General features: G+C 36.5%; 1 protein-coding gene across 1 annotated transcript in view; it reads right to left on the reverse strand.

Moving 5' to 3' along the window:
* Positions 1-6,675: 6,675 nt before the first annotated feature.
* The window catches only part of slc30a7 (solute carrier family 30 member 7), a 28,359-nt gene continuing 8,893 nt past the window's right edge, over positions 6,676-26,141 (reverse strand). The window contains exons 5-9 of the mRNA XM_041277429.1: positions 25,621-25,687; positions 24,625-24,760; positions 10,439-10,529; positions 9,994-10,143; positions 6,676-7,754 (exon numbers count right to left, since the gene is read on the reverse strand). Coding sequence (XP_041133363.1) covers positions 7,707-7,754; positions 9,994-10,143; positions 10,439-10,529; positions 24,625-24,760; positions 25,621-25,687 — 492 coding nt within the window. The 3' untranslated portion in view covers positions 6,676-7,706. The remainder of the gene's footprint in view (positions 7,755-9,993; positions 10,144-10,438; positions 10,530-24,624; positions 24,761-25,620; positions 25,688-26,141) is intronic.

A 26,141-nucleotide genomic window follows, 5' to 3' on the forward strand; every position in this document is an offset into this window, starting at 1 on the left:
GAGAGCCCAGCAATATGATCAGCAGTGAAAGAAAGGCTGGAAGATGACTTCTATGGGTGGGGCAAAACTGTGAACTAACCCCACTGGACCTCCAAGGGACAAGGAAGCTGCTGATAAGGAAAGACCATCATTACTTGTCAAATAACCTGAACTGCCCCAGTATTTACCAAAGGATGGGTTACAGATTAACCCCAGTTCCAACTAAGAATAGGTTATGCTTTGAAATGGAAATGGCGCAGAAACGAAAAAGGGAAACAGGAGAAGGGTGTAACCAAAAATTCTCAAAATACAAAACGTCTGTGCATTGTCATGTAGTATTTGTTGTTTACTTGGTTGCATGCAGGGATGTGTATATTAAGAATACAGGCCAGTCATCAATTCTAAAAGTGGATTGCATAAAGTTATTTTCTACCAAATATTTATGGTTTCAATAATTATGGGCACCTATCAATAAATGATTACTTTCCCTGTCAATTACCTTCTGTAATACGTTCCATAAGCCATCAATTATTCATAATAATTCAGTTTTCAGAAAATTAGCTTCTCTGAAACCATTCATAAATATATTCGATACCTGAAATGTTGAACAGCCCTCCGCTTATCAGCAACAACTAAGCCCACACTTTTTTTTTTAAGGGAAGTGCTTCTGTGTCTCAAATCTGCCGTGGGGAGATGTTTACTTGTGATACTAGCGGAGGGGAGCTGTGATGTCAAGTAGGCTCTTGAGATTTGTAGCAGCACCTTTATTGAAATTTTCACTTTCAGTTAACAAGCAAGCTGGAGTGTTTTCTAAGCCGGTCGATGGATTGTATCACTGACATGCCTCTCTTGATGGTGGAGAGGAGCACAGGAGAACAGAGCAGACCATTGTATTTTCTTACAGTGAGCGCAGGAATGTGCAGGAACTCCTCACTGGTTAATGGCCCGTGTTAGGAAATGGCCTCTCCCCGCTTCCTTTACTAAAATGTCTTTTGGCTTTGATAGTTACTGGACAATGATGACAAACTAAAATAGATAACGGATTGTTTATCTTCTCTCACTCCCAGGGAATATAATTTCTTGTTGGTATTTCCTGATGAATTTCCTCCTTTTCTCTGTATAAAAATGCAAAAAATACAAAACAGTTTTAGTATCTAATATGCAGGTTCCAATACAAGCACAGGGAATGCACAGCACTGTTTTCATAGAAAATGAAACCATATAAAAAATACTCTCATTGGGTTTGTTATGGCTTCCTTAATAACTCCTATATTGCTAACAGTGGGAGGGGACAGTAGGGGGCAATTTTGAAAAACAGTCACCGAAAATAAAAAACAATTCCCATTTACATTTCAGGCATATATGAGTGAAGGAGCTCTGGGTCAAATCCTGGTCATCATACACAATACAATACTCTACAACATCAATTAATTATAATAAATCACACATGAGAAACCCACCAGTTACTATTAAGGACTTGCCTGCACATCTTGTTTATAGATAACCTGCTGTGTTTCGGACACACAGAACAGTTCTGAAATGAAACACTATTTTTATGTTCAATAGTAATAATTATATGAAATTACTAGGAATGCACTAGACGTATTAATTCTTCTTGTTAATGATACCAAGTGAGTAAATAAATTAATAGACATTACTAAGGACATATAATTATCTACAAATGGCTTAAACCATCTGAGTGACCAAGTTTCTTTTCCTGCTTGCAATTACTTATTCAACCACGTGTGTCTCACGAGTGATCAATGTCCTGCTTAACAATTAGGAAATAAAATAAATTGGACTACTTATTATTTCAAACTACTATTAAATACATTTTAGCGACAACAAATGTGCCCATTCTGCATTTTTATATTTTTAAGTACTTATATTCATTCTTAGCTTTAAGTGAAAAAAAAAAAAAAGTTTTTAAAATACATTATGATGTTATAAGTGCAGGGTAGAAACCCCCGTACACTTTGGGTTTTTACTATGATAATTTAGTAATTAAAATTGCAGTTAGATATCCTATGCTGAATCCCCAGAGTTCTAGAATAAAGTTCTGAAAACTATAGGGAATTTTTCAAAAGCAGAGTTTCTGTATTCTTGTACAGGGGAGAGTGAGAAAGGTCAACAAAGTCAAGACTCCAACATCTGGTTTGTATTAAGAGATATATTATTTTTTCTTGAAAGCGCTATGATTTGTTATTTTTTTTTTTTTTAGTCCCACACAAAATGGGTTTTACTTAATTTAGAGGAGACATTTTATATTTTATTTTATGATGTCGTTTCCTGCTGTTTGATTTACTGTCATGTGGACTGAGTTTAAGCCAGTTTCTTAGTAAGCTTCAGTACAAAGATTACCAAACCTGTCATACCAAGGTCAAAGTGAAAACATAAAATCCCATCCTGAGATGAAAGCTATTTTACATAGATGCATACAAGTACCATAAACACAGTTACCTTTTTTCTGGGATATTCAAATATAACAGAGATAGCCTAAAAACATCAGCCTATGGGAAGTAGGTCTTTATGCCAGGAGATTTTATCTGTGTTTTGTTAACCAATATCTAATAAATTGTTTCAAAATACAAAAGAATGTTTCTTTCTTTTTAACTGTGTGTGTCACAAGGTTTACTTTACTTCAAAGATTTTGGTTCAACCTAATTCAACTATGTTAGGTAATTCTCTCATCAGCAGTAAAAATTAAGATTCGTCTAAAGTTACATCCACAAATGTAATATTTGCTATGGAAGTTGTTTCACCTTTAATGAAATGAATCATGGGGGATTGTGGCAGAGCAAAGCTCTGCCCTTTAAATTGGCAGGGATGGGGTTAACTTCCCCTACCTGCCTGGGTTTATTATGTTCAGGTGGCTGGGGTTGATTAGTTGATTAGGTTGATTAACGATCAATCAGCGCCCAGCCACCTGATATAAAAGGAGGCCTCTGCTTCTCATTTGGAGGAGGGAGCTGAGGAAGCAGGTTGGTGTTTGTTTTGTGGTTTTTGAATTTTCTAAATCCAGTGAAGGCATTGCCCAGCCTGGAAACTTTATTTTTGTGAGTTTTGTTTTTGCTTTATTTGTGTTTGAGTATCTGTTATTTTGCCCTTGTGCACTTTATTTTTGTTTATTTATAATAAAATTGTTATTTTTTTTGAACTGCAGACTGTCTCTGGGCCTCTATCCACTCGCCAGCCTGCCACAGGGATATTTGCAGAAATGCACTTTTGTTTTGCTCGTTCATATTTCTCCAGTGTGTCTAGAGCCCAATTTTGCTCATTTGAAGGTAATCTACTTTGCAATATTTTTTTTTTTTTTAATGTGAGCGCCATCATTAAACAATGGCATCTTTTAATATTCATCACATCTCGTAAATGCTGAAGAACATATTAAAGACTGTAGATTTTATACACACTAAATCTATAGTACTGAATGCCCAATGGGTTCTTCAGTTATTCAACAACTTACCAAGAATCCTATTAAAAAAAATATCCTTATTCTGCAGTTGGGTAACACCATAAACATTTCCCCCTTACCTGCTACGTTCACCTTTGAAGGAGGCCTGTTGACACTGAACAGTTCACAGCTGTAATCTTTTATTGAAAGTTTCAATAAAAGGGTGAAACACATCTAAACAAATGGTTATTTTGTTAAATGTAAAAAAAAAAAAAAAAAAAAAAAAAAAAAAAAATGTTATACAGTGGCTCTCAAAAGTATTCATCCCCTTGGACTTTTCCACATTTTAATGTGTTACAACATGGAATCAAAAGGGATTTAATTAGGAGTTTTTGCTACTGATCAACACAAAAAAGTCCATAATGACAAAGTGAAAAATAAAATTTACAAATGGTTCTAAATTAATTACAAATATAAAACAGAAAATAATTGATTGCATACATATTCACCGGCTTTGCTATGACACACCTAAATAAGCTCTGGTGCAACCAATTGTCTTTAGAAGTCACATAATTAGTTGAATAGAGTCCACCTGTGTGCAATTAAGGTGTTTCACATGATTTCAGGTTAAATACACCTGTCTCTGGAAGGTCTCACAGTTAGTACATTTCCTAACAAAAACTACATCACGAAGACGAAGGAACATTCAAAGCAAATCCGGAATAAGGTTCTTCAAAAGCACCAATCAGGGGTAGGATATAAGAACTTTTCCAAGGCATTGAATATCCCCCGGAGCACAGTAAAGTCCATTATTAAGAAACGGAAAGAATATGGCACAACTGTGAATCTGTCTAGAACAGGCCACCAAGAGGCCTATGGCAACTCTAAAGGAGTTACAGTCTTTCACAGCTGAGCTGGGAAACACTGTGCATAAGGCAACAATAGCCTTGGTACTTCACAAAACTGACCTTTATGGGATAGTGGCAAAAACAACCATTGTTGAAAAAAACTCACATCAAATCTCAGCTAGAGTTTGCCAGAAGGTATGTGGGAGACTCCGAGACCAAGTGGAAGAAGATTCTATGGTCTGATGAGACCAAAATAGAGCTTTATGGCCTCAACGCTAAGCTCTATGTTTGGCGCAAGCCTAACACTGCACATCATCCTGAGAACACCATCCCTATGTCCTGGAGTGGCCCAGTCAAAGCCCGGACCACAATCCACTTGAGAATATGTGGAAAGAGTTGACAATTGCTGTTCAACAAAGGTCCCCACCCAACTTGACGGAGCTTGAACAATTTTGCAAAGAAGAATGTGCAAAGCTGGTAGAGACTTATCCAAATAGACTCATGGCTGTAATTGCTGCCAAAGGTGCCTCTACCAAATATTAACTCAAGGGGGTGAATACTTATGCAATCAATTATTTTGTTTTGTATTTATAATTAAGTTAGAACAATTTGTAGATTTTATTTTTCACTTTGACATTATGGACTTTTTTTGCGTTGAGCAGTGGCAAACACTCCTAATTAAATCCATTTTGATTCCATGTTGTAACACAATAAAATGTGGAAAAGTCCAAGGGGGGTGAATACTTTTGCGAGCCACTGTATACAGAAGGGAAGTCTGTATGGCAAGCAGGCCCCTCTATTTACCCTCATATTCTATCAGATATCAGTACCCTTTGCTAACAGTGTCCTTTGCAAGCGTCATTACAATTGGATGAGCAGGTCTCTTGATAAGGTACACAGTATGTAAGCAATGGAGTGTGACATTACCAACATTTCTTTCTTATTTTTATTCACAGATAAGGGCAATGAGGAATTTGTATGCATTTTTTTTAATGCTTATAGTTGCAATCTAGTTTCAACTATCCTGCACATAAGCAAGTGTATGCTTAATCTCTCCCTCAAATATAGGCCATTATTCAACATCAATCTGTTAGGAGTGCTTTGTAACCACAAGTCAATAAATCAAAGTGATTCAATCAAAAAATACAGCGTTGTTATATGAATTGCATTATTTCCTTTTTATAGCACTATTCAATCAGACCCAATGGCAGCTAGAAATTGAAACTTATGAACAAAAAGATGTTTCCTAAACATTGCGTGCAGTTCATTTAAGTTGTAACATATTTCCCTAACTAATACCAGGATCACAGATTGCTACTGTAGCAAACGTTTATTTAGGGAAAAGGCACTTGGCACATGCACCGAAAAGTATTGACAAACAGCTGCCAAAAAGTATACAGGAGTGATTGCAATCAGATTAAGAGAAATTACTACCAAAATAAACACCAATACATTGGAAAAATAAAACTGATTATAGTTTACCAGTTAGAGAATAATGAACAATAATGTCCCAATTATTTCAATAGTGAGACACAATGTATTCTTACCTCAATTCCTGGTAACTTTAATTTCCTGCTGGCAACTACATATTCAACCAGGTGTGACTCATGGGTGATCAAAATGTCCTGCTCAACAGTTAGGAAATAAAACACAACATAAAACTAATCTCCTTTGGTACATACGTTTGTAAAACTTGAAGGTTTGCAGTTGTAAATTAAATCCTTGCCTCTGTCTCAGTTCAAACAACTAGACAGGAGGTCTAACAAATATATTAATTGTGCACTTGTACCCTGGTGGTGATGGCTCGGTTTATAATTATAACTCACTCATCCACCCTGCCATAATCTTGCACCAATAGTTTGAGGTGCAATGCAGGGACTTCAACGCATCTTCACAATCACAGGGTCTCTCAAGTTGAGCATATTTGGAATGAACTTGACACATTCATTATCACAATCCTCTGCCTACATCTCTGCACCAATTGCATGAAATGTTAATTACAGAATGGATTAACATCCCTCAAAAACACCTTCCAGTATTGGGGTCTGCACCATGTCAAGTCGTATTAGGGCTGCTATCAGGGCAAACACGAAATTGCGTATCTTAATAGAGTTGCAAGGCAGTGTATTTAACCACTTTATATATATATATATATATATATATATTTATATATATATAAAATCAGCTCACCGCTACCACCCCTGTGCTGACTCGGAAGGGTCGAAGATGAACAAAGTCTGTGTCGTTCCCTCCCCTCCCCCCCCACCACAGTGCAGTGTGGTGTTCAGACAATTGGGCGCTGCCCCCGGGGAGCTCCCGGTAATTACATTTTTTAATAGCTATTGCAGATTTAATGTATGGGGAACACAGACTTTTGAAGCTTTTGCTTCCAAGTGTAGCCTGCTTGCTACAATGTTATCTTTTGAGGGAAAAAACATCAGCTTGAAAACCAAATCACCATGTTTGATAACCTTTTTTATTGCAAAAAGAGAGTCGGTCATCTATACACCCAAGTTTGTTTAATCAACATACAACAGGAAAATAAAATCATCAAAATCTGAATTTCTGTTTCTGCACATATGTTTTAACGTTTATCCCTTTAATGGGACAACACAGATGTGCAATAAAACTCAATTAAGCAAGTGTGCACTGCCCCCAGGGATGTTTGTGTTTAAAAATGGTAACGTGGAATTGTCATGAAATCAAGTAGCTGTAGCCATGTTAAGAACCATAGCAGTGGATAAACGTTTTGTCGTAACCCTGCTGTAGATCTGAACTATGTAACAAAAGAGAGCGAGAAAGAGAGAAAAAAGCTACTTCATTCAGTATCAAATAGATGAGAATAGCTTTTCAAAACCTCTCCACCACCCCATCATCTGTTTGTTAAATCTCATCCAAGAGTTCAGATTAAAACAGGCCATGTCTTAATGCCCAGCCCAGATTGTCCATAATCATAGTGGTCAAAAGGCACTTGGAAAACCCAATATGGTTTGGCTCATAAAGTCTGCAAAGTGCAAACAACAGATTACAAACATTTGAATTACATATCAGGACATCAGCTATTGAGGTGTTATTTACAAAAAAAAAAAAAAAAAAAAATCCCTTTTTTTCTTTTATGTATGTCTACAGGAATTATCAGTTTTGGAGACTCTGCTAAGCATATGGTGTACAAAATGTAATAACCTAATAATACAAATAACAATACTACTGTATGGTTGAGAATCATAATTATACAAAAATAAATCATAATTGAGACTGTTCTATGGGTGCAGGTAAAAAGACAAAAAAGTCCAACAATTGTGTTCTACATATTATTTCAATGGCAAGTTTCTTCAAAAGAAATAACTTCCGAGGCATCCAGAGCATATGCATGTCCAGCTTGGTCCCTCTTTCTTGACAGAGGTGTTTAATGCCAGACGGACAGATGGCATTGATTACTACAGTACCAGGAAGGCTTTGGTCCAAGGAGTCCAATGTAAGTCTCACTACATAGCTGCAACATCAATCTGTACATAAAGTTGCCTAACTCCTGCCTGTAAAGGAAAAGAAAGAATTAATTTAGGTCGTAAACAACTTTATTATTAGCTGCGTTTTTGAGTTGCGCAAGTATGACATTAAAAATGATGTTTGAGGAACCACTTTCTAAGTCTGCTATAAAACGAACACACATTTATATTAGCTAATCTAATAAACAGTATCAACCCTTCAAACCAATTAAATTTACATCTATCTACACACACACAATGCCTTGCAAAAGCATTCAGTTCAGACCATCTCACAATTTTCACATTTGGTTGCTTTAAAGCTTGCAGTCATGACACTTTGAAGTAGGAATTAATATGTGTTATATACACAACCTACTCCACACATGTAAAGCAAAAACAAAAAGAAAGATGTAAATAGATAATTAATTTGAAATAAAAATGAAAAAGTCATGATGGCATAAGTATTCAAACCCTTTGCTGTGGCAAACCTAAATAATTCAGGTGCACAAAATGACCTTAACGAGCCACACAATTAGTTGAATGGCCTCTGTCTGTGTGTAACAAAAACACCTGTCTCTGAGGTTCTTTGGTCAAGTAGTGAATTTCAAGCGAAGACTCAACCATGAACACCAAGGAGCTTTTCAAAAGCACAGATCAGGAGAAGGGTCAAAGTCTCTCAAATATCACAAAATAAAAATATCACAGTCTACTCAATCATTAAGAAATGGAAGGTGCATTGTACCACACAGATACTGCCTAGATCGGGCCGTCCCTCCAAACTGAGCAGCTGGGCAAGGAGGATACTGGTGAGGGATGCCACTGTGAGGCCAACGACAACTTCGAAAGAGCTACAGAATTCAATGGCTGAGATGGGATAAAATGTGCATCACAAAAGTAGCCTGCATGACAGGGTGGCAAGAAGGAATCCATTAACTAAAAATAAGCCATCTCAAAGCCTGCATGGAGTTTGCAACAAAGCACCTGAGTGATCCTGCAAAAATGTGCAAAAGGTGTGACTAAGGTCAGACGAGACCAAACTGGAACTTTTTGGTCTAAATGCCAAGCATTACATTTGGCGCAGACCAAACACAGCACCCAGTCAACACCATCCTTACAGTCAAGCATGGTGGTTGCAGCATCATGCTATGGGGATGCTTCTCCTCAGCAGGGACTGGAAAGCTTGTCAGGACTGAAGGAAAAATTGATGGAGCTAAAGGAAAACCTGTTTCAGTCTGCTAAAAAGACGAAAAATTCACCTTTCAGCACAATGATACAAAGCCACACTGGAGTGGCTTAAGAATAAGAAAGTGAATGTCTTTGAGTAGCCCAGTCAAAGTCCTGACTTGAATCCTACTGAGAATCTGTGGAAAGACTTGAAAAACTGCTGTCCATAAGCGATCCCCAAGCAACTTGAGAGAGCTTGAGCAAATCTGCCAAGAAGAATGGGCACAAATTTCCAAGCCGGTGTGCAAAGTTGGTAGAGACTTACCCAAAAAGACTTGTGGCTGTAATTGCTGCCAAAGGTTCTTCCACCAAATATTGAGTTGACGGGTCTGAATACTTATGCAATCAACATTTCAGTTTTTTCTCTTTAGTTTTTGCTGACATTTACTGTAGCTTATCTTACCCTTAGAAGTCTTCAGTTTGAGCATTCAAGTTTTGAATAAAATATTAAGTTTAAAAAAATGTGTATGCATCATTTTGTAATTTCACAAAAAGGAACACCATAGGAAGGGTCTGAATTATTTTGCAAGGCACTATCTATCTATCTATCTATCTATCTATATATATATATATATATATATATATCTATATATATATATATATATATATATATATATATATGCAGTCAGTCTTGAGCTCAATGAATTATATAGCAATTACACATTTAGCGACATTAATTAGCCACATCCTATTTCAACCTGAAAAAAAAGCTTGTAATGGCTCAATTGCTCTACAATGTAAGTTTTATTCCACAGTGCTAGGAAAGACAGGGCAGTTAAGAAGCTCCAGCATAAATCATTAGTGAATGCTTAACAGATTGTAGATATAAACAATTTCTCTCAGGTCTAATTAAGATTAATTTCTATTTCGTCAAAGCTTTTTACAACTGTCAAAATGCAAACATCTTATTTAGATTTTAGCCTTTAATGTATAGTGTATACAGTAGTACATGGCAAGGCAATTTTATTTGTTATTATTGAATTGGGCACTAGATAACTAGGACTCGCACTCAAAAGCACCCACTGCCCACACAGTTTCTGGTCTGCACTGCTCAGCGCCCTACCTGGGTGAAGATGTTGTGCGTCTGACTTAAAATCCACCGGGAATCCGCATCAGGGGCTACTAACAGCTTCAGAGTTCCAATGTTAACGTCGGTACAAAGGGTCCAGAAGTGTGGCTCCTGCAGATTGTAAACTCCTTGGAGCTGCTGGACCTAAAACACAAACATGCAAAACATCTGTTAAAACCACTTCTGGCACAGACTCGACCTGCTCTTGCAGATGACAATGGAAAATGTAGATATTTGTGTTTCTACAAAATATTTGCAATGTACAGTCACCTGAACATGACTGAACTGTTACAAAACTATACCAACTATTAAATACATAAAAAAAAAAAAAAAAACGACTTGCAATATCATATACCCTTTAATAGCAAATCTTAAAAGTAAAAAAAATAAACAAATGTGATGCAACATGCATGGTCCCCTCTGTACTCCTGCCGCTTACCCGCTGGTAACACTCTGGGAGAACATGGTCCAGTGAAGGAGGGGTCCTCTGCATTAGTATTCCAATAGATTCTCTGAGCAGCGGAACAACACTGCAAGAAAAAGAACCAACTTTATAGAAAAGGTCAGGAGGACTGTGAACCCTGCAGAACTGCACTATACTTGTCCACGTCAAGTGCAATGAGCAATTCAGACAATTCTTAAAAAAACACAAATAAAACAAATACAATAATGTGTGATAGAAGTTAATGAGTACAATCATTTTGTAGTGATGCCTTGCATGTAGAGTGCTTAAGAATTGTTCCTTTTCTTTATATTATATTATGAGAACAGGAGACAAGATACCAATACAATTTTTATATGGGGGGGGGGGGGCCTTACAAAAGATCCAATAAAAGTTTGACATGTTTTCACACAACTAGAGTTTATAGATTTGAATTTGGCAAAAACATTTACCCGCTCCAGTCTATAATTTGCACTTGGGTCTGTTCACAACTTGAAACAAAAAGAATAGTGAGCTGTGAACAGGCACCCAGCTAAATCAATATTCAGTAATGCTTGCATTGCATGTAAAGGATCTCTAAAAACTCACCAAACTAACTAGTAAACACAAGGGAGGTGGTTCTAATGAATTAAAGCTGCTAAAGTCATTTTGGAGTTAAAAATTGTAAGTGCTCATGAGGCCTATCGCATACTTTTTGGGTGAACTCAGATGAAGCACTGCCATAAAACAGCCCCTTCTCATCATGAAATGATTTAAAAAAAAAAAAAAAAAAACAAGCAATTCTAGACTCTAATGATGTCCTCTGTCTTCATCCAAACCCACCAACCGGCCACTAGAGCATACACAAGTCAAAACAATTAGAGGTTCTCTATTGGCATGATACCCGTGTCAAGTCAATACAGACAGACTTCTGCTGTTTGTCCTTTTGAACTGGGTGTATTCAATGTTCAAGAACACTGCTGTCTGATACTCTACTCTAGGACTATATATATATATATATATATATATATATATATATATATATACATATACATACATACATACATACACACACACACACACACACACACACACACACACACACACACACACACATATATATATATATATATATATAATATATATTCTATATATATAATATATAAATAAAATATATTGGTCTTTTATTTTTTATAGATTATATAACCATATATATATATAATAACCAGAAATATATATTTAAAATCTAACGTGCCTTCATTACTGTAGATTGTTATATATGAATGATGCTGGCTGTCTAAGAAAGACTTTTCAAGTGGTCAGGAATAGAAGACTCACACTAAAGCTAACTAATTGTCTAAAAAGTCATCTCCAAAGTCTTCTTGGGCCACTGTGGCAAAACATCGGGTTTTTTCCTGGTTTAACATTGATCAACACACCCTGCATTGAAATTTTGCTGCAAAAATCTATTCTTTCTCTGGTTCAGAGCATTTGAGATATGAAAAGGTGTAGTGGGGGTAACAAGATGGTATAGTACAGAAAGTGTTATCTAATAATGCTATCTCACTCTATAATGAAAATCTTGCTTCCCCTATCAGCTCATAACAGTTAGTTTTTTTTAATCAAGTAATATAATCTACAATCTGCATTGTTTTAAGATTGTTGGAGAAAGTTCAAGATCTCTGCTGCATTTGAGACCATTTTGCAAGTCTAGACGGCCGCTGACACGGAATTCTGCACATCTAAAAAGAGCTTAGTCATTTAAGCAGGATACAGACCCATAACCTACTGTGTATGGGATGAAGCAGGAAAAGGAAATGACTATAAAAAAAAAAAATGCACACTAAGCTTTCATTGTATAAACAGAATAGTTTTTTCCCCTTAGAAAAACACTTTTTAAAAACATACTTTTACAGTAAACAGTCTTTGTGAATTATTTGTTTAGGTGAAGCCAGCTGAACAATGAAAGCAGATGGCTGTGGATTGTGAAGCGAGTATGCATCCCGAACAGGCTGCCTGGAAAAAAGGTCAACAGTATCAGGGAGCAAAGTCACCAGTTGGATAGAGCCAGCAGGCATCATCACTGAGACTCCATGGGGACTGCTGAGCCACTACCACAGTAGTGCTTCTCTCTAAGTATAGAAATGTTTTGGCTGGTGCCTTCATCCAGACATTGAGTCTTTACCAAAGACCATGTTACGCAGATATCCCCCGCTTTCATCCAAATACAGTATTTATCAGGAACTTTTTGGAGAAAAACTCTACTAAACCTCACTTAGCTACAGATCCATTTTAAACCCGTCTCCACATTCAACATAGCCCAAGATCAAAACAGGACCTCAAGTGACCAGAAAGAGGCACCACTTTTATTTGTGTAGACTGTTGTATCAATAGAAAGGCACGACAAGATCTCTCATTATTGGGAGACTCTATACAATTGTCAAAAGGGTTTAATCTTTTAATCTCCAAAACCTCTCAACATTGTCTTAATGGAGGTGCTAATTGGGAATTGTAGATTGTTTTGTTAAAAAAGTAGAAGGATTGTTAAAAATGCATTCTATTGTTCATTTATGCCACCAGCTGGCACACACAAAAAAAGTACATGCAACACGTATTTGAGTGACCCAGTATTATTGTCATAGTGTTAGGCAATACTTAAGCCCAAACATACAGTACCTCTGAATATATATAGTAAAAAAAACAAAAAAAAAAAACACCACAAACAACAAAAACTAAAACCCCGTGCATTATCTTGTGAGGCCAGATTTTCATGCCTAACACACATGCACACTTCCTCATTCTATAATTAAATATTGTTTTGCTTTAAGCCTATCAAAGATTTCCTGCAATGATTCAAGGGTAAATCTTTCAGCTTGGGGTGAAAAACAACCTTTACCTGATCAATCCTAAAACAACAAACTGCAAGAAACAAAAGTGCAATCAGTAGCAGCTGCTGATGTTGAGGATACAACAGCTTCTAAATTACACAGAAAAAGAACTAGCAGCTCTTGGCCTGACTAACATTGTGCTGCATTTGTTATGCAACTGCAAACACCTTACATTATTAACCTTTTTTGTGATTGTTTCACAGACCTCGGTAAGCACTAACCTTGGACTACCTGTCCTAACATTCGGTTGTCTAATCAGGGTCTGTGAAACTAGCTGTGAGTTTTAAGATTTCAAGCTTAGCTGGTATCTTCCAATGGGATAATAAATCACTCTACTCAGAGCTTTGCAATCAGCAACCAATTTCCTAATCAAACACCAGACAGGTAATAACAACAGCTAATAACTGATGCATTGCGAACACTTTATTATTCAAAAGCAAGAAGCGAAACTAATACGTAGACTTTTCTCAAAAGCATTCAAACAACTGAAAACAAGCATGTGCGAGTAATACAATACGCATGTGAGATGTGAGGCTCAAAGTTGGGAAAGATGGTGTTTAACTGATGCTCTCAAGTGCAGACACATACAGAGGGTCCTCATAATCCCGTAATAAGAACAATTTATAGTGAAATGCAATCAGAAACTTATACAAGAGGCTAAGGGTGTATAATAAAGTTTAGTGAAGATTGGTACAAAAGCAAAGCAGCTAGTGTGACTTGGGATGAAACAATAGTAAATTTCCAGGATAGAAATAGTTGTTGTTTCACGATACGTTGATTACACTATGTAACACAATTTTTGTTCCTGGATAGTAAGTGTTATTTCCTAATTGCTTATGCCTCAAAAGTATAGAAAATGGCTATTATTCCCCACAAACTTTGCTTTTGTGACCAGGACAGTGTTCAAAATATCACTATTTCCAATGGGAAAACGGGCAAATGTGTGTCTTTTCGTTCACATAAAGTCAGAAAAAAACAACATATGAATCCAAATTAACATGTATTTATACTAAAGTAATACAAAAATGACTACAAAAGATTTAGAAGTGAGTAGTTTTTCGAGATTTACAATTATTAACACAGGTGAAAGAAAAATAATCTTTATGACATTTTCCCTATACAGTTTTACCGTTATTAATATTTACAGAAAATTGAGACCTTGATTTAAGTCTGTCCAACTGGGACTGCAAGCTTATTTGAACTCCTTATGCTTTATTTACACGTTATTTATTTAAATGTACTTAGAAACAACCCAAAAATACAATAAAGCATGTATTTCTTTCAATACATATCACACACCATAGTAAAAAAAACTGCAACTAACTGTTCTCAATTCTTTGTCAAATAGTCTGTAAATAAGACCACCACCCCAAAAGTAAAATTAAAAAGCATAACGTTCCAATTTATTTAAAAAAGTAAAAATAAATCCACTAAAATAACTTTTTAGGTTTTTTTATTTTTTATATAAAACGGTTCAAACTTTGAAATTGTGATTTTTAACTACAAGTAAAAAAAAAATATTCTATACAGCCTGTGAATATAGAAATTAGAGGAGTACAGGCATATGACGTTCTTTATGCATATAAAGTTTCCATGTATGGGATTTTTTATTTTTTTTTGGTCATTATTTCATTTATATATTAAGAAAACATTTCAATACCGCTATCGACTTTACCCGAGGTAGCCTGTTTTTGTATTGGCATAACAGTATAACATGTACATTTGAATTATTAACGTATTGAAATGAGATATATATATATTTTATACACATTTTATACACACACACACTGCTTTGCAAAAGTCTTATTATAAAAAAAGTTTCATTTTTCTACTCTGATGCATTATGAGCATGAACAATTTACTCAAAGCCTCCACTAGTGTTTTCTCCTATTATAACGACATTGACTTGCATAAAGAAGGAAAAACATTTTGAGTGAAACAGCTTGCATCACTCGATTTTCAAGATGTGGTATCCGAAGCATAATCAACAAGTACAGAGAAACATAAGAACATAAGTTTACAAATGAGAGGAGGCCATTCGGTCCATCTTGCTTGTTTGGTTGTTAGTAGCTTATTGATCCCAGAATCTCATCAAGCAGCTTCTTGAAGGATCCCAGGGTGTCAGCTTCAACAACATTACTGGGGAGTTTGTTCTAGACCCTCACTATTCGCTGTGTAAAAAAGTGCCTCCTATTTTCTGTACTGAATGCCCCTTTGTCAAATCTCCATTTGTGACCCTGGGTCCTTGTTTCTTTTTTTCACGTCAAAAAAGTCCCTTGGGTCGACATTTAGAATTTGGAATGCTCGAATTAGGTCGCCGCGTAGTCATCTTTGTTCAAGACTGAATAGATTCAATTCTTTTAGCCTGTCTACATATGACATGCCTTTTAAACCCGGAATAATTCTGGTCGCTCTTCTTTGCACTCTTTCTAGAGCAGCAATATCCTTTTTGTAGCGAGGTGACCAGAACGGAACACAATATTCAAGATGAGGTCTTACTAATGCACTGTACAGTTTTAACATTACTTCCCTTGATTTAAATTCAACAGTTTTCACAATATATCCGAGCATCTTGTTAGCCTTTTTTATAGCTTCCCCACATTGTCTAGATGAAGACATTTCTGAGTCAACAAAAACTCCTAGGTCTTTTTTTTATAGATTCCTTCTTCAATTGTAGTATCTCCCATGTGATATTTATAATGCACATTTTTATTTCCTGCGTGCAGTACCTAACACTTTTCTCTATTAAATGTCATTTGCCATGTGTCTGCCCAGTTCTGAATCTTGTCAAGATCATTTTGAATGACCTTTGCTGCTGCAACAGTGTTTGTTGCCACTCCTATTTTTGTGTCGTCTGCAAATTTAACAAGTTTGCTTACTATACTAGAATCCAAATCATTAATGTAGATTAGGAATAGCAGAGGACCTAATACTGATCCATGTGATACTCCACTGGTTATCTCACTCCATTCTGAGGTTTCTCCTCTAATCAGTACTTTCTGCTTCCTACATGTTAACCACTCCCTAATCCATGTACATGCGTTTCCTTGAATCCCAACTGTGTTCAGTTTGAGAATTAATCTTTATGTGGGACTCTGACTGAAGCTTTCTGGAAATCTAAATAAACCATGTTATATGCTCTACAATTATCCATTATCAATACTGCATCCTCAAAAAAAAAAAAAAAAAAAAAAAAATCGAGCAGACTAGTTTGACACAATCTCCCTTTCCTAAAACCATGTTGATTGTCTCCCAGGATACTGTTACCATATAGGTAATTTTCCACTTTGGATCTTATTATAGTTTCCATAAGTTACAAGAAATACAGTTACATCTGTAATTGACAAACACAGGACTGGAAGACCCAAAAAGCTGTCTAACAAGGATGAGCAATACTTGAAGACAATATCCTTCAGGAATAGAAAGAAGACAAGCATTTAATTGACAACAGAACTGCATCTGCTGGGTAGTGCATCTCTGGGTAGTGATGGTAAATCATTTCATCCCCAAGTGTGGTGAATGGACAGACGGACACAGCATATAGAATCCTCTCAAAACAAGTAGTTAATAAAGGGAGTCCATATGAATAACAAATGTAGTGATCAACATACAACTTACATATACAGTACAATAAAAGAAACACTGTATGACTGTATAAGTCAAGAAGGCTTACATGGAGTCTTTAAGGTATTTTATAAAGAAGCTTATTACTTTGATCTTGAATTTAAATTAAAAAAACCCTCATAAGTGCACTTCATTTGTTAAATATTGAATCCAATACTTAAAACATAGTTGCTAGTGAAATGTGAATGCAAAGAAAAAGCTGTGGGGGGGGGGGGGGGGGGGGGGGTTATTGGTATTTCAGATTTATCACTGACAGTGAAGATTCAAAACAGGAAAGCGAATGCAGAGCAGTGAAAGTGTTTGACATCATTCAATTGTTTCAACACTTCCTCTATCACTAATATTGTACAATGTGTTGTTTATTGCAGCTTGCCTTGCAGACCGATTCCACATTGTATATGAAACTTCTCCAGGTGGATGTACTGTATTACACATGCTCCTTGTCAGCCTAGCTCTCGCTCTCTCTCTATCTATGGCAACAACTTGCATGCAGTAGGAAGGAAGACTTTCAATGTAAATCAAAACAGACAAAATGCCCAAAAGGCTAAATGCCCAGTATCATTATTATTAGTGGAACAATCCGGCTGTTAAGTTGCAGTTAAAACATCTCATTACTGAGAGATGTAATGCTGTTATGTCTCTCCTTGTTTTTACATGATACAGGTGACACTGTCTGCTGTAACATTGTCAATGCATGCCACTGTATGGTATACTTCACGTTTTATTCCACATCTGTGCAGGAACAAACAAAAAAAGTCTGAAAGTGCATTTTCACAACCGCATGTTTGGTTGGTTGTCCTTAAAGTAAAAGGTATGCAAGTCTTTTTTTCATGTTGCCGTGATATATTAGTATATTAAGAATCTGTCAATTGCTGCTTCGGCTTTTCACAGGTATATCTATGTCACATATAATCTAGCACTGCAGCCATTTTGAAACTGCATCTTCAAGTTCTGGGTACAAAACATGTGCAAGGTTCCTGTTATGGAACCTCAGAAACCACTGTGAACTAATCAACACTAGTAAGCCACTGGCACTTAAAATGTGCCACAAACCTTACATATCACATAGTGAAGCCGCCTTCTAATGTAGGAAGTCACTGAGACAAGACCAAAAGGAGGATAAGGTAGAGGAAGATGAAACCAGAAGTCATAAAAATTACAAAAAAACCCCCAAAAAACCCAAACAGTAAAACCTAAGCAATGGAGGCACTTTGAATAAACAGCCATAAAGCTGGAATTAGAGAAAATGATGTTAACTGTTTGCTGTGTGTCGATATGACAACTTAATTGACATTGTTCTGGTTTTTATATCAGTTCTGAGTACCCTGGTTCAGATTAACAAGCATTCCCTGTACTGTAAGAACATAACACAACTGCTGCATTTCAATATTAAGTAAATGCATGAAACAATGTGATACGTAGTCTGAAAAGGACTTGTTACACATTGCTAAACAACAAAGAATATTACCTGAAGCTTGCAATCTTAACCAGGCACTGGTGTCAAAAGGGCTTGCTGGCTTACACACAATAAACCCAGAGCTTTTATTCAAAAGCTGTTCCATTTCCCAACAAAAGGCTCTGGTTCATTTGTGATTTAAAAGACTCTCTGGGTATTCTCAGGTACTGTTGTAAAGCCAATCCCTAATAGCACAAACAATAAAATAAAAAAAAAAAAAAAAAAAGAAAAACACAAAAACACACCTAGACTGAAATAGTGTTGGCATAGAAACAGGGGCCATACAAAGGACACAGATTTCCCGTAGCTTGCCGCTTTTGTTTAGATGTTGAATTTTTACGTTCAGTTTCAGCTTGTGTGTTGGTGCATTTTTTGTAGAGTATGCACTGAACACTGTAATTCAGACAAAGCTTGCAGGGATATAATACAAGTGCTTTTATGAAGCAGGGTTAGCTTTTGATGTATTTTAAAACAGTGCTGACGTTTTTTGTTACATCCAACACAATGTCCACTGCTAGCGTTAGCCTTTGAGTTTGGTCTAAGTGTTGGTGTACATATAGTGAACCCAAACAGACACCTCTAACCACACGCAGATGTACCAATTCGAGGGACAGATTAAAATGGCAAAACAATATAAATGTAAACAGACACCCATATAGTGCACAGAGAAAAGACACATCTGTGGCTCAGGTGTTGGGTGGTGCAAAAAGGAATAATTATTCACAGTGTATGAGCAGACTTGTACATTTAGACAATGACAATGTTGTTAAAAAGAAGAAATGTTTATTTAAAACCGAGGTACCAAACCCCAAGGGAAAATGCATTATAATCACTCCCAACAGAACCACAGTCACTTCACAAATACAGCTAGAAATGCGACAGTCTGGCAATTTTCCCCCCCCCCCCCCCAAAATAAAAATAAATCAGGTCTCCATCCATCAATGTCATTATAGGTCAAGGTCCATAATTATTATTTTTATTATTATTGTAATTTTCCATTGGGAAGCTTTGCTTCTTTGTTGCAGTAAAATTCAAACTGACAATAGTACTTCTTTGTAATGCAAATTTCAGATCAACGAACAGAAGATGGTGATCTTTAAACCAAACCAAATGTGTATCAAGACTAACATAGTTATGTAGTACAATATTAATCTAGAACGTATGTTTCCCATTATACAGTCAAGATACATTATACCACACAAAATTAAGAGCTTGACATATGCATTTAAATTAGATATTGGTCAGCATTGCTGGAAGGAAGGTGATTCTATTGACTTTGTATAATTTGAGCGTATTTATATATATTTGATTAAAACGCTGTTTAAAAGATAAGGTTGTGCAGTATTTAGAAAAAAACAGCCAGTTTGTCATTCAGTTTTTGAACCTCAGAAACTTTACAGGGCTTCACTCTGACCCTGTCCAAAGCCATTCATTGATCAAAGAGGCCAGTACAGAGTAATCCATGAGCCTGCATTGTCATTTACAATGCAGCCTTGTCTGGGAGCTGGGGCTTAGGGAAGCAATCCTTGGCTGAGACCCAGAGTCAGAATCACTGCACCTTTGACATCTGCTGTTGGATCGTTTTTCCTCAATGGAGAAAAGTAATTGGGTCTGATTTTACAGATGCCACCTGGAATACTGCCTTCAAACGCACTATTGCAGGGAGCTTTTATATTGCTCCCAAAGAGCCACATTCTTTTCATTACCCAACAAGCTGCTTTCCTTAATGACCAAGATGCTTTTGACCCCACAGATATGGTGAGGTGAAACTACCTAGGAAGAGAAAATAGCAACAGACTACCTAAAACTAAGGAATGTAAAATGAAGAGCTTTCTAAACCTAGTATGGTACTCCACATATGTGGTCTACATCGCAAACAAGACAGGTGAAGTTTATTGAATTTTCTTAATATCTGCAGTAAACTGAATAGTTTACAGCACCCCAATACAGTCTTCCTTCAAAGTGCTTTGTACTGATATCTTAAAAGCATTATACACTAAATCTGGGCAGCTCAGTAATGAAACCCAGTGTTTGAGGTGCAAGGCAATCAAGTCTGAATGATGTGTGCTAATGCCAGGTATATCACAGGACTCCACCCTGACTGTCACGACTGACAGCACTAACCACAGTCTGCAGTCCAACAGACAGCAAAGGCATACAGGAAACCAAAGCCCTTCTGTATGAGAATAACTGCCCTCCCCCCAGCAATAAACAACTGTTCTTACAAAAAACCACACTGTATAAACCGTTTAATATAGTGTCTGCTTGCAAATTATGCTCATAGATCTACACATCTATAACAGCCAGCAGGTAGGTGTTTCCTGTTACCCATCTTTCCAACTGACTGTTTCGTGAAAGAAGACTGGGATGCAAGCATTTAGTTAAGTTTAAGCATTAAATAATATATTTCTATTAGGCAAACACCCCACCAAATTGGAAGACTGAATAATGATATCCATATCATGGCAAAAATGAAATAATGAAATAAGCTTATGTCAAACAAATATAAATCAGAGCAAAACACAATGTCTGAATGCAGCACCGGTAAAAATCCTTCTCTCAGTAATGGCAAATGTATTGCAGCTACTAGACTCCATCAAGGTCATTTCAGGCTGCCTGTCTGCCTAGTCTAGTGATTCCATCCAGGATGAGTGCTTCCATGTGAATAATCAGCTGCTGTTGGTCCAAAAGTACAACCCACAAACAGCTTAGAATGGCTTCTTATTGTCAGAGAGGCCCCTTTACACAGACGTCTAAGGGGAGAATGATCATTTGATCACCAGCAGTCCATTTCAGATCGGCAGCAAACAGCACATTAAAGTGAACGGCTATGTTTAGCGCTACTTTTTAACTTCTCATCTTATGCAACAATATGATTGAAGACAACTAACAAACTGCCTTAATGTTATGAAAAATACCAATGTATGCACATCCTCCGTGTTATTGTATTTAGGTGCTGTTACTTTTCAATTGCAACACCCTTATACCCTCATCTGTAATGAATGATAAGTCACGTTTTGAAAAGGTGAATGAAGTAGAAGGCAATCCCCAGTGTGTTGATCATTCATTAGTTAGGTCTATGTAGTTATTTTGCCGATTGGTTTTACAATGTAAATAAACGTTCTTGAAATGTTTTTTTTCATTAGCACTTTGCACAATTAATTGTTATTTTTCTGTTCTTGTTTTACTGCTTGCACCTCAAGAATACTGTACTAAAATGAACCCTATTAGATAAATCAGCAGAAATTTTTCAAAGCATGATATTATTATTAATCATTTAGCAGAATTAGTCATTTATCCAAAGTGACTTACAGAGAGTAGGGGATGAACTATACATCAAGTCACTTAAAATAGGACCTTGGTTATATGTCTCACCCGGAGCACAAGGAGGTTAAGGGACTTGCTCGGGATCACAGAGTTACCCCGGGTTTCAAATTGATGCTCTAGCGGCGTGCCAAACTGAATTCAAGCACAGAATATTTATTATGTCCCCATTCAGTACATGAGTAGAGCGGTGTCTGAAACAATGAAGTTCCCCTTAATGCTCTTTTAACGCACCTTCCTCTGTCGCTCCAAGTGCCTTGGTTTCATACGGCGCTCCAGCAGCGAACTCTACTTAACTGTACTTAATGCTAATGTTTGCAAATGATATGCTAAAGAGTATCGTGTGTCCCACAAGCTACACTGATCACCTGTTACAACCTGTCAATCATGGCAGCGCACACTGAGGAGCAATCAGTTCTGAGTCTCACACTTGGAATTAAGCATTTTATGAAGAAAGTTCATGTCGCCACCATCATGTTGAAAATAGCCATCCATCACCTTTCTTCTTTTTTTTCTCTCGAAGAATCTTCCAAATAATAATTTGCCGTCTGGTATCACTTGAATCCATATCTAACTAGCTAGCTAGGACATGGAATGCTATGTGATAGAGTGGGTAAATGTTTTCATTGGTATAATTGCACAATATTGATAACAACCACATATAGTCACACTCACTTCCTGGTTTTGTCATCACTTACTAGGGCTGCTACAATTAAATCAAAAATCAATTCCATTCCTCATTATATACATAGATATAAATACTGGATAATCGATTCTACATTTTTGTAACGCACATATTTAATAACATTATTTAAGTTTATCGAATGAAACTGCACCGAACGCCCTGCCTTGCTATATACAGTATTTCTGCCACATACAAGCAGTGGGAGTGTATTTTTCCTGCTCGTGTCAACTGTCATCTGATTTGCTGGTCCCATCCTACTAGCAAATCAGTTTTGAAGATGCCTTGCAAGTACGCCCCTCTGTGTATTCGATGTAAACAAACAAAAAAGCGCACCGCCTTGGATCCAAAGTAGGACGACAGGCTTTTATTCCTGGTAAACAGCTTGTAGATAAATTGAGCACACTGAAGAAAACTGACACAGTACAGTTCGTGCTTCTTTGGAGTTTCAAAATGAACCGCTTTATAATGAATATTTAACAATATTCAATAACGTTAAAAAAACTGTGGAGTAACAAGCAGCTTGACCTACAGTGAGTATGCATGTTGTGGTAAGTAAATCAATGTATTTGTATTATTATTGTTAGTTACTATTATGATCATCATGAGGATGATGATGATGTTTTGGGCAGGGACTTCAGCTTTGTGTGCTTCACAGCTAGTGAAGGTTAGGTAGTAGTGTATTAATAAGATGTAATGTGTGATGCTGCAGCCGTCACTGAATAAAAAAAAAAGACTGTTTTCATAAACTCATGTCTAGTTCATATAGATTACTTTCCAGATGTAATCTGTTTGGAATAAATATTTTAGTAAAACCCCTGTAGTATGTTAAACTTGCTTTAGGCTTGTTGAAAATGTTGTGTTTTTTTTTTTTCCTCCTGACGCTTCCAAGGTATAATTACCCCTAGCAATCACAAGCTTTCACTTAACTACAGTGATATAAAAATAATCACGTAGAGGGGGAGAAGAATGGAGTGAAAATGTATGTGAGCGGTACAATCATCCATATTTATTTGACAGATTCAATTTTGTGTGCCCAATTAATCGATTGCTATTTGGAGGCTTAACTGGCAGCCCCATTACTTACTATGGTGCATTGTGGGAGATTGCTTTGGTATAAGTATGGCACGCTTCAGTTCTCCAGTATGAAATCAATTGGTTCATGGAACATAATGAAGTGCAGCTCTAACATGTACTTAACTTCAGTTCAGTTTGGCAAGCCGCTGAAGAATCAGTTTGAAACGAGGGTTAGTCAGTGGCTGAGCGGGGATTAGAACTAGGGACCCTGGTATCAAGCTCTTTTCTTTAACCACTGGACCACCAAGCCTCCAAAGCAAGATACTTTGCACAAAAGTGGTATTGGTGTTGCACACAAGAAGAAATGTTTACAAGTTCTGTACACTCATCAAATAGATCTGCCTCAAAGCAAGCAGTTTCCAAAATGCTAAAAATATTTAAATTGCTTTAGTGGGAACAAGTTCTAAGGAAATCTAGACCCCTCCCAGTTTAATATCCTATAATTTTCCTCACCAGTTTTACTGCAACATATTTTAACACATTAAATACATCTTAAATAAAAAATAAAAAGACTAAAATAGTTTTTCAGCCTACATTCATAAAAGAAAACAGCCATCAAGGCCATGATATGGATAACATTATGCCCCACAGCAAAGGATGGGACTGCATGGCATAAATAAACAAGACAAATAACTAGAACGCAAACAGAAGAAAAACAGATTGAAATCACTCACTTGCATGTTTGCATCAAAGAAGCAGCAGCAGCTTCGACTTGAAATGATCAGTAGGCCAATTAAAATTAGTTACAGGATGCTAGAAATAGTGCTTTATGAACGTTATGGTTCAAACACCAAGACTGATGCCATACTACATAATTCATCACTGGATGAATACAGATTTTAAACTACTAGCAAGTTACTTTTTTTGTACCTCTGCTGAAATAAAAGCATTACCCAACTGGGTTGCAAGTTTCAATCTAAAAGTTTAATACAAAGGAATAAAGGCTGCTATGATAAACAGACAGCTAGTACTGCATCAAACACATATAATAATTTATCATTTGTTGTTTCTGTAAAAGGCAGGGAATGGATAAACTTATGCAATGAGTTTAACTGTACTTTAATAATAATCTGGAAAGCAAAGTTTAACAGGTGGACCCCATGGCTAGCTAGCTAGCTATCTATCTTTATACACACACACACACTGTACTCACCTTACTCCTATAAGTAAGGAGATTATCATGGAGCAGATTGGGTCTGCTATCATGAGATCATAATTCTGCATCAGCAAAGCAGATATGATTACACCAACACTTCCAAGGGTGTCTGCTACAATGTGCAAGAAGATTCCTAAAAAACACAAAGGGAAGATAGAGTAAAGGTTACACATTTTACTTCAATTGTGAAGGTGGCAAAGGGGAACTATTTGAAGGATATCTAAAATAGCAGTGGATGTAAATATTGTGCTATTTACCAGTCACCAATTGGGAGAGCAATGGCTGGACAACTTACATTCTCAGTCACTTTTGTGCACTCAGGAAAATTTCCAAACACTCACAGGCAGTAAATATAAATTAGAGTTAAACTGACCTTTTATCTTTAACAGCAACAGACACCCCCAGCCAAAACAAGTTATCAGAGTGTATGTTTTTTACTCTATTACTTCTCAGTTTCAGAACCTTCAATAGTATTAATAATCTCTTTTGTATCAGATCACCCAAAAGTAAAAAACTCTCAGGTAAAACTAGTAGACAAACATTTCAGCTGGTGTCTTCACCGAGCACTGTTTACACATTTTAGCTGACCCAGTGTAAGCTGTTGAAGCTGCTTCTTTACACTAAATCACTAAGGGCAGTTTCACTTGTGTAATAATGATCCATCCTAATACACCTTTGTTTGCATGAGGTGCAAGTTATAGCTAATAGAAATTTGGTATATCATTAACAAAATAGTTTTGCTTGGAGCACTCTTTTATGGCTATAAGCTGTTGCCAATGTAGAAAATCAATGTTTCCAGCACTCAAGCTTTCTGAGAAGCACTCACAAGGTAATTGTCAATTTTAAGGGTAGGCATTTTATATAAGAATTCCACCGGAGGCTGCAGAAAGCTCTGACGCCAATTCACACATTTAATGCACAACCAGGCACAGCAGGCAGTGGAAACTCCTGTATCGAGTGGTTGCAAGAGAGAGCAGATGCTGGGTAACACACCTTGTAAGATCTGCTTGTTGGGGCCTTTTGCTGGTGGACTGCAGGGTTCATCTGTTTGAAAACAAAAAAAAAAAAAAAAAAAAAAAAAAAAGAGTAAGGTTTTATAAAAGGTAAAATGTTTAGTCAGCACAATTATGGAGTCACATAACTACCATGCATAGCAAAACTGGTATTAATATTACAATATTACATATTGTAGAAACAAAATATTTAATTGATTAAATGTATTATCATTCAATCACAGATCTGGATAAAGATTACCAAAAAAAAGAAAAAAAACTAGCGTGTCATGAAAAGGCAAAATCTACATCTAATGTGCATTTTACACATACGGCAGACACACAGCTCCAAAGATTATACAGCTAAAAATGTACATGCGACATATCACCTACATTCTGATAACCTGTGCAAAAAAATCACAAGGTTGTTACCAGTCAGATTCTAGATTTGTCCTTTCATAGAATGCAAACCTTGGTTTATCCGTTCTTTTGTAGTGTGATTATTTATTGGCTTGGCACACA

Source organism: Polyodon spathula, chromosome 18, assembly GCF_017654505.1.
Source record: "Polyodon spathula isolate WHYD16114869_AA chromosome 18, ASM1765450v1, whole genome shotgun sequence".
Lineage (NCBI taxonomy): Eukaryota > Metazoa > Chordata > Actinopteri > Acipenseriformes > Polyodontidae > Polyodon > Polyodon spathula.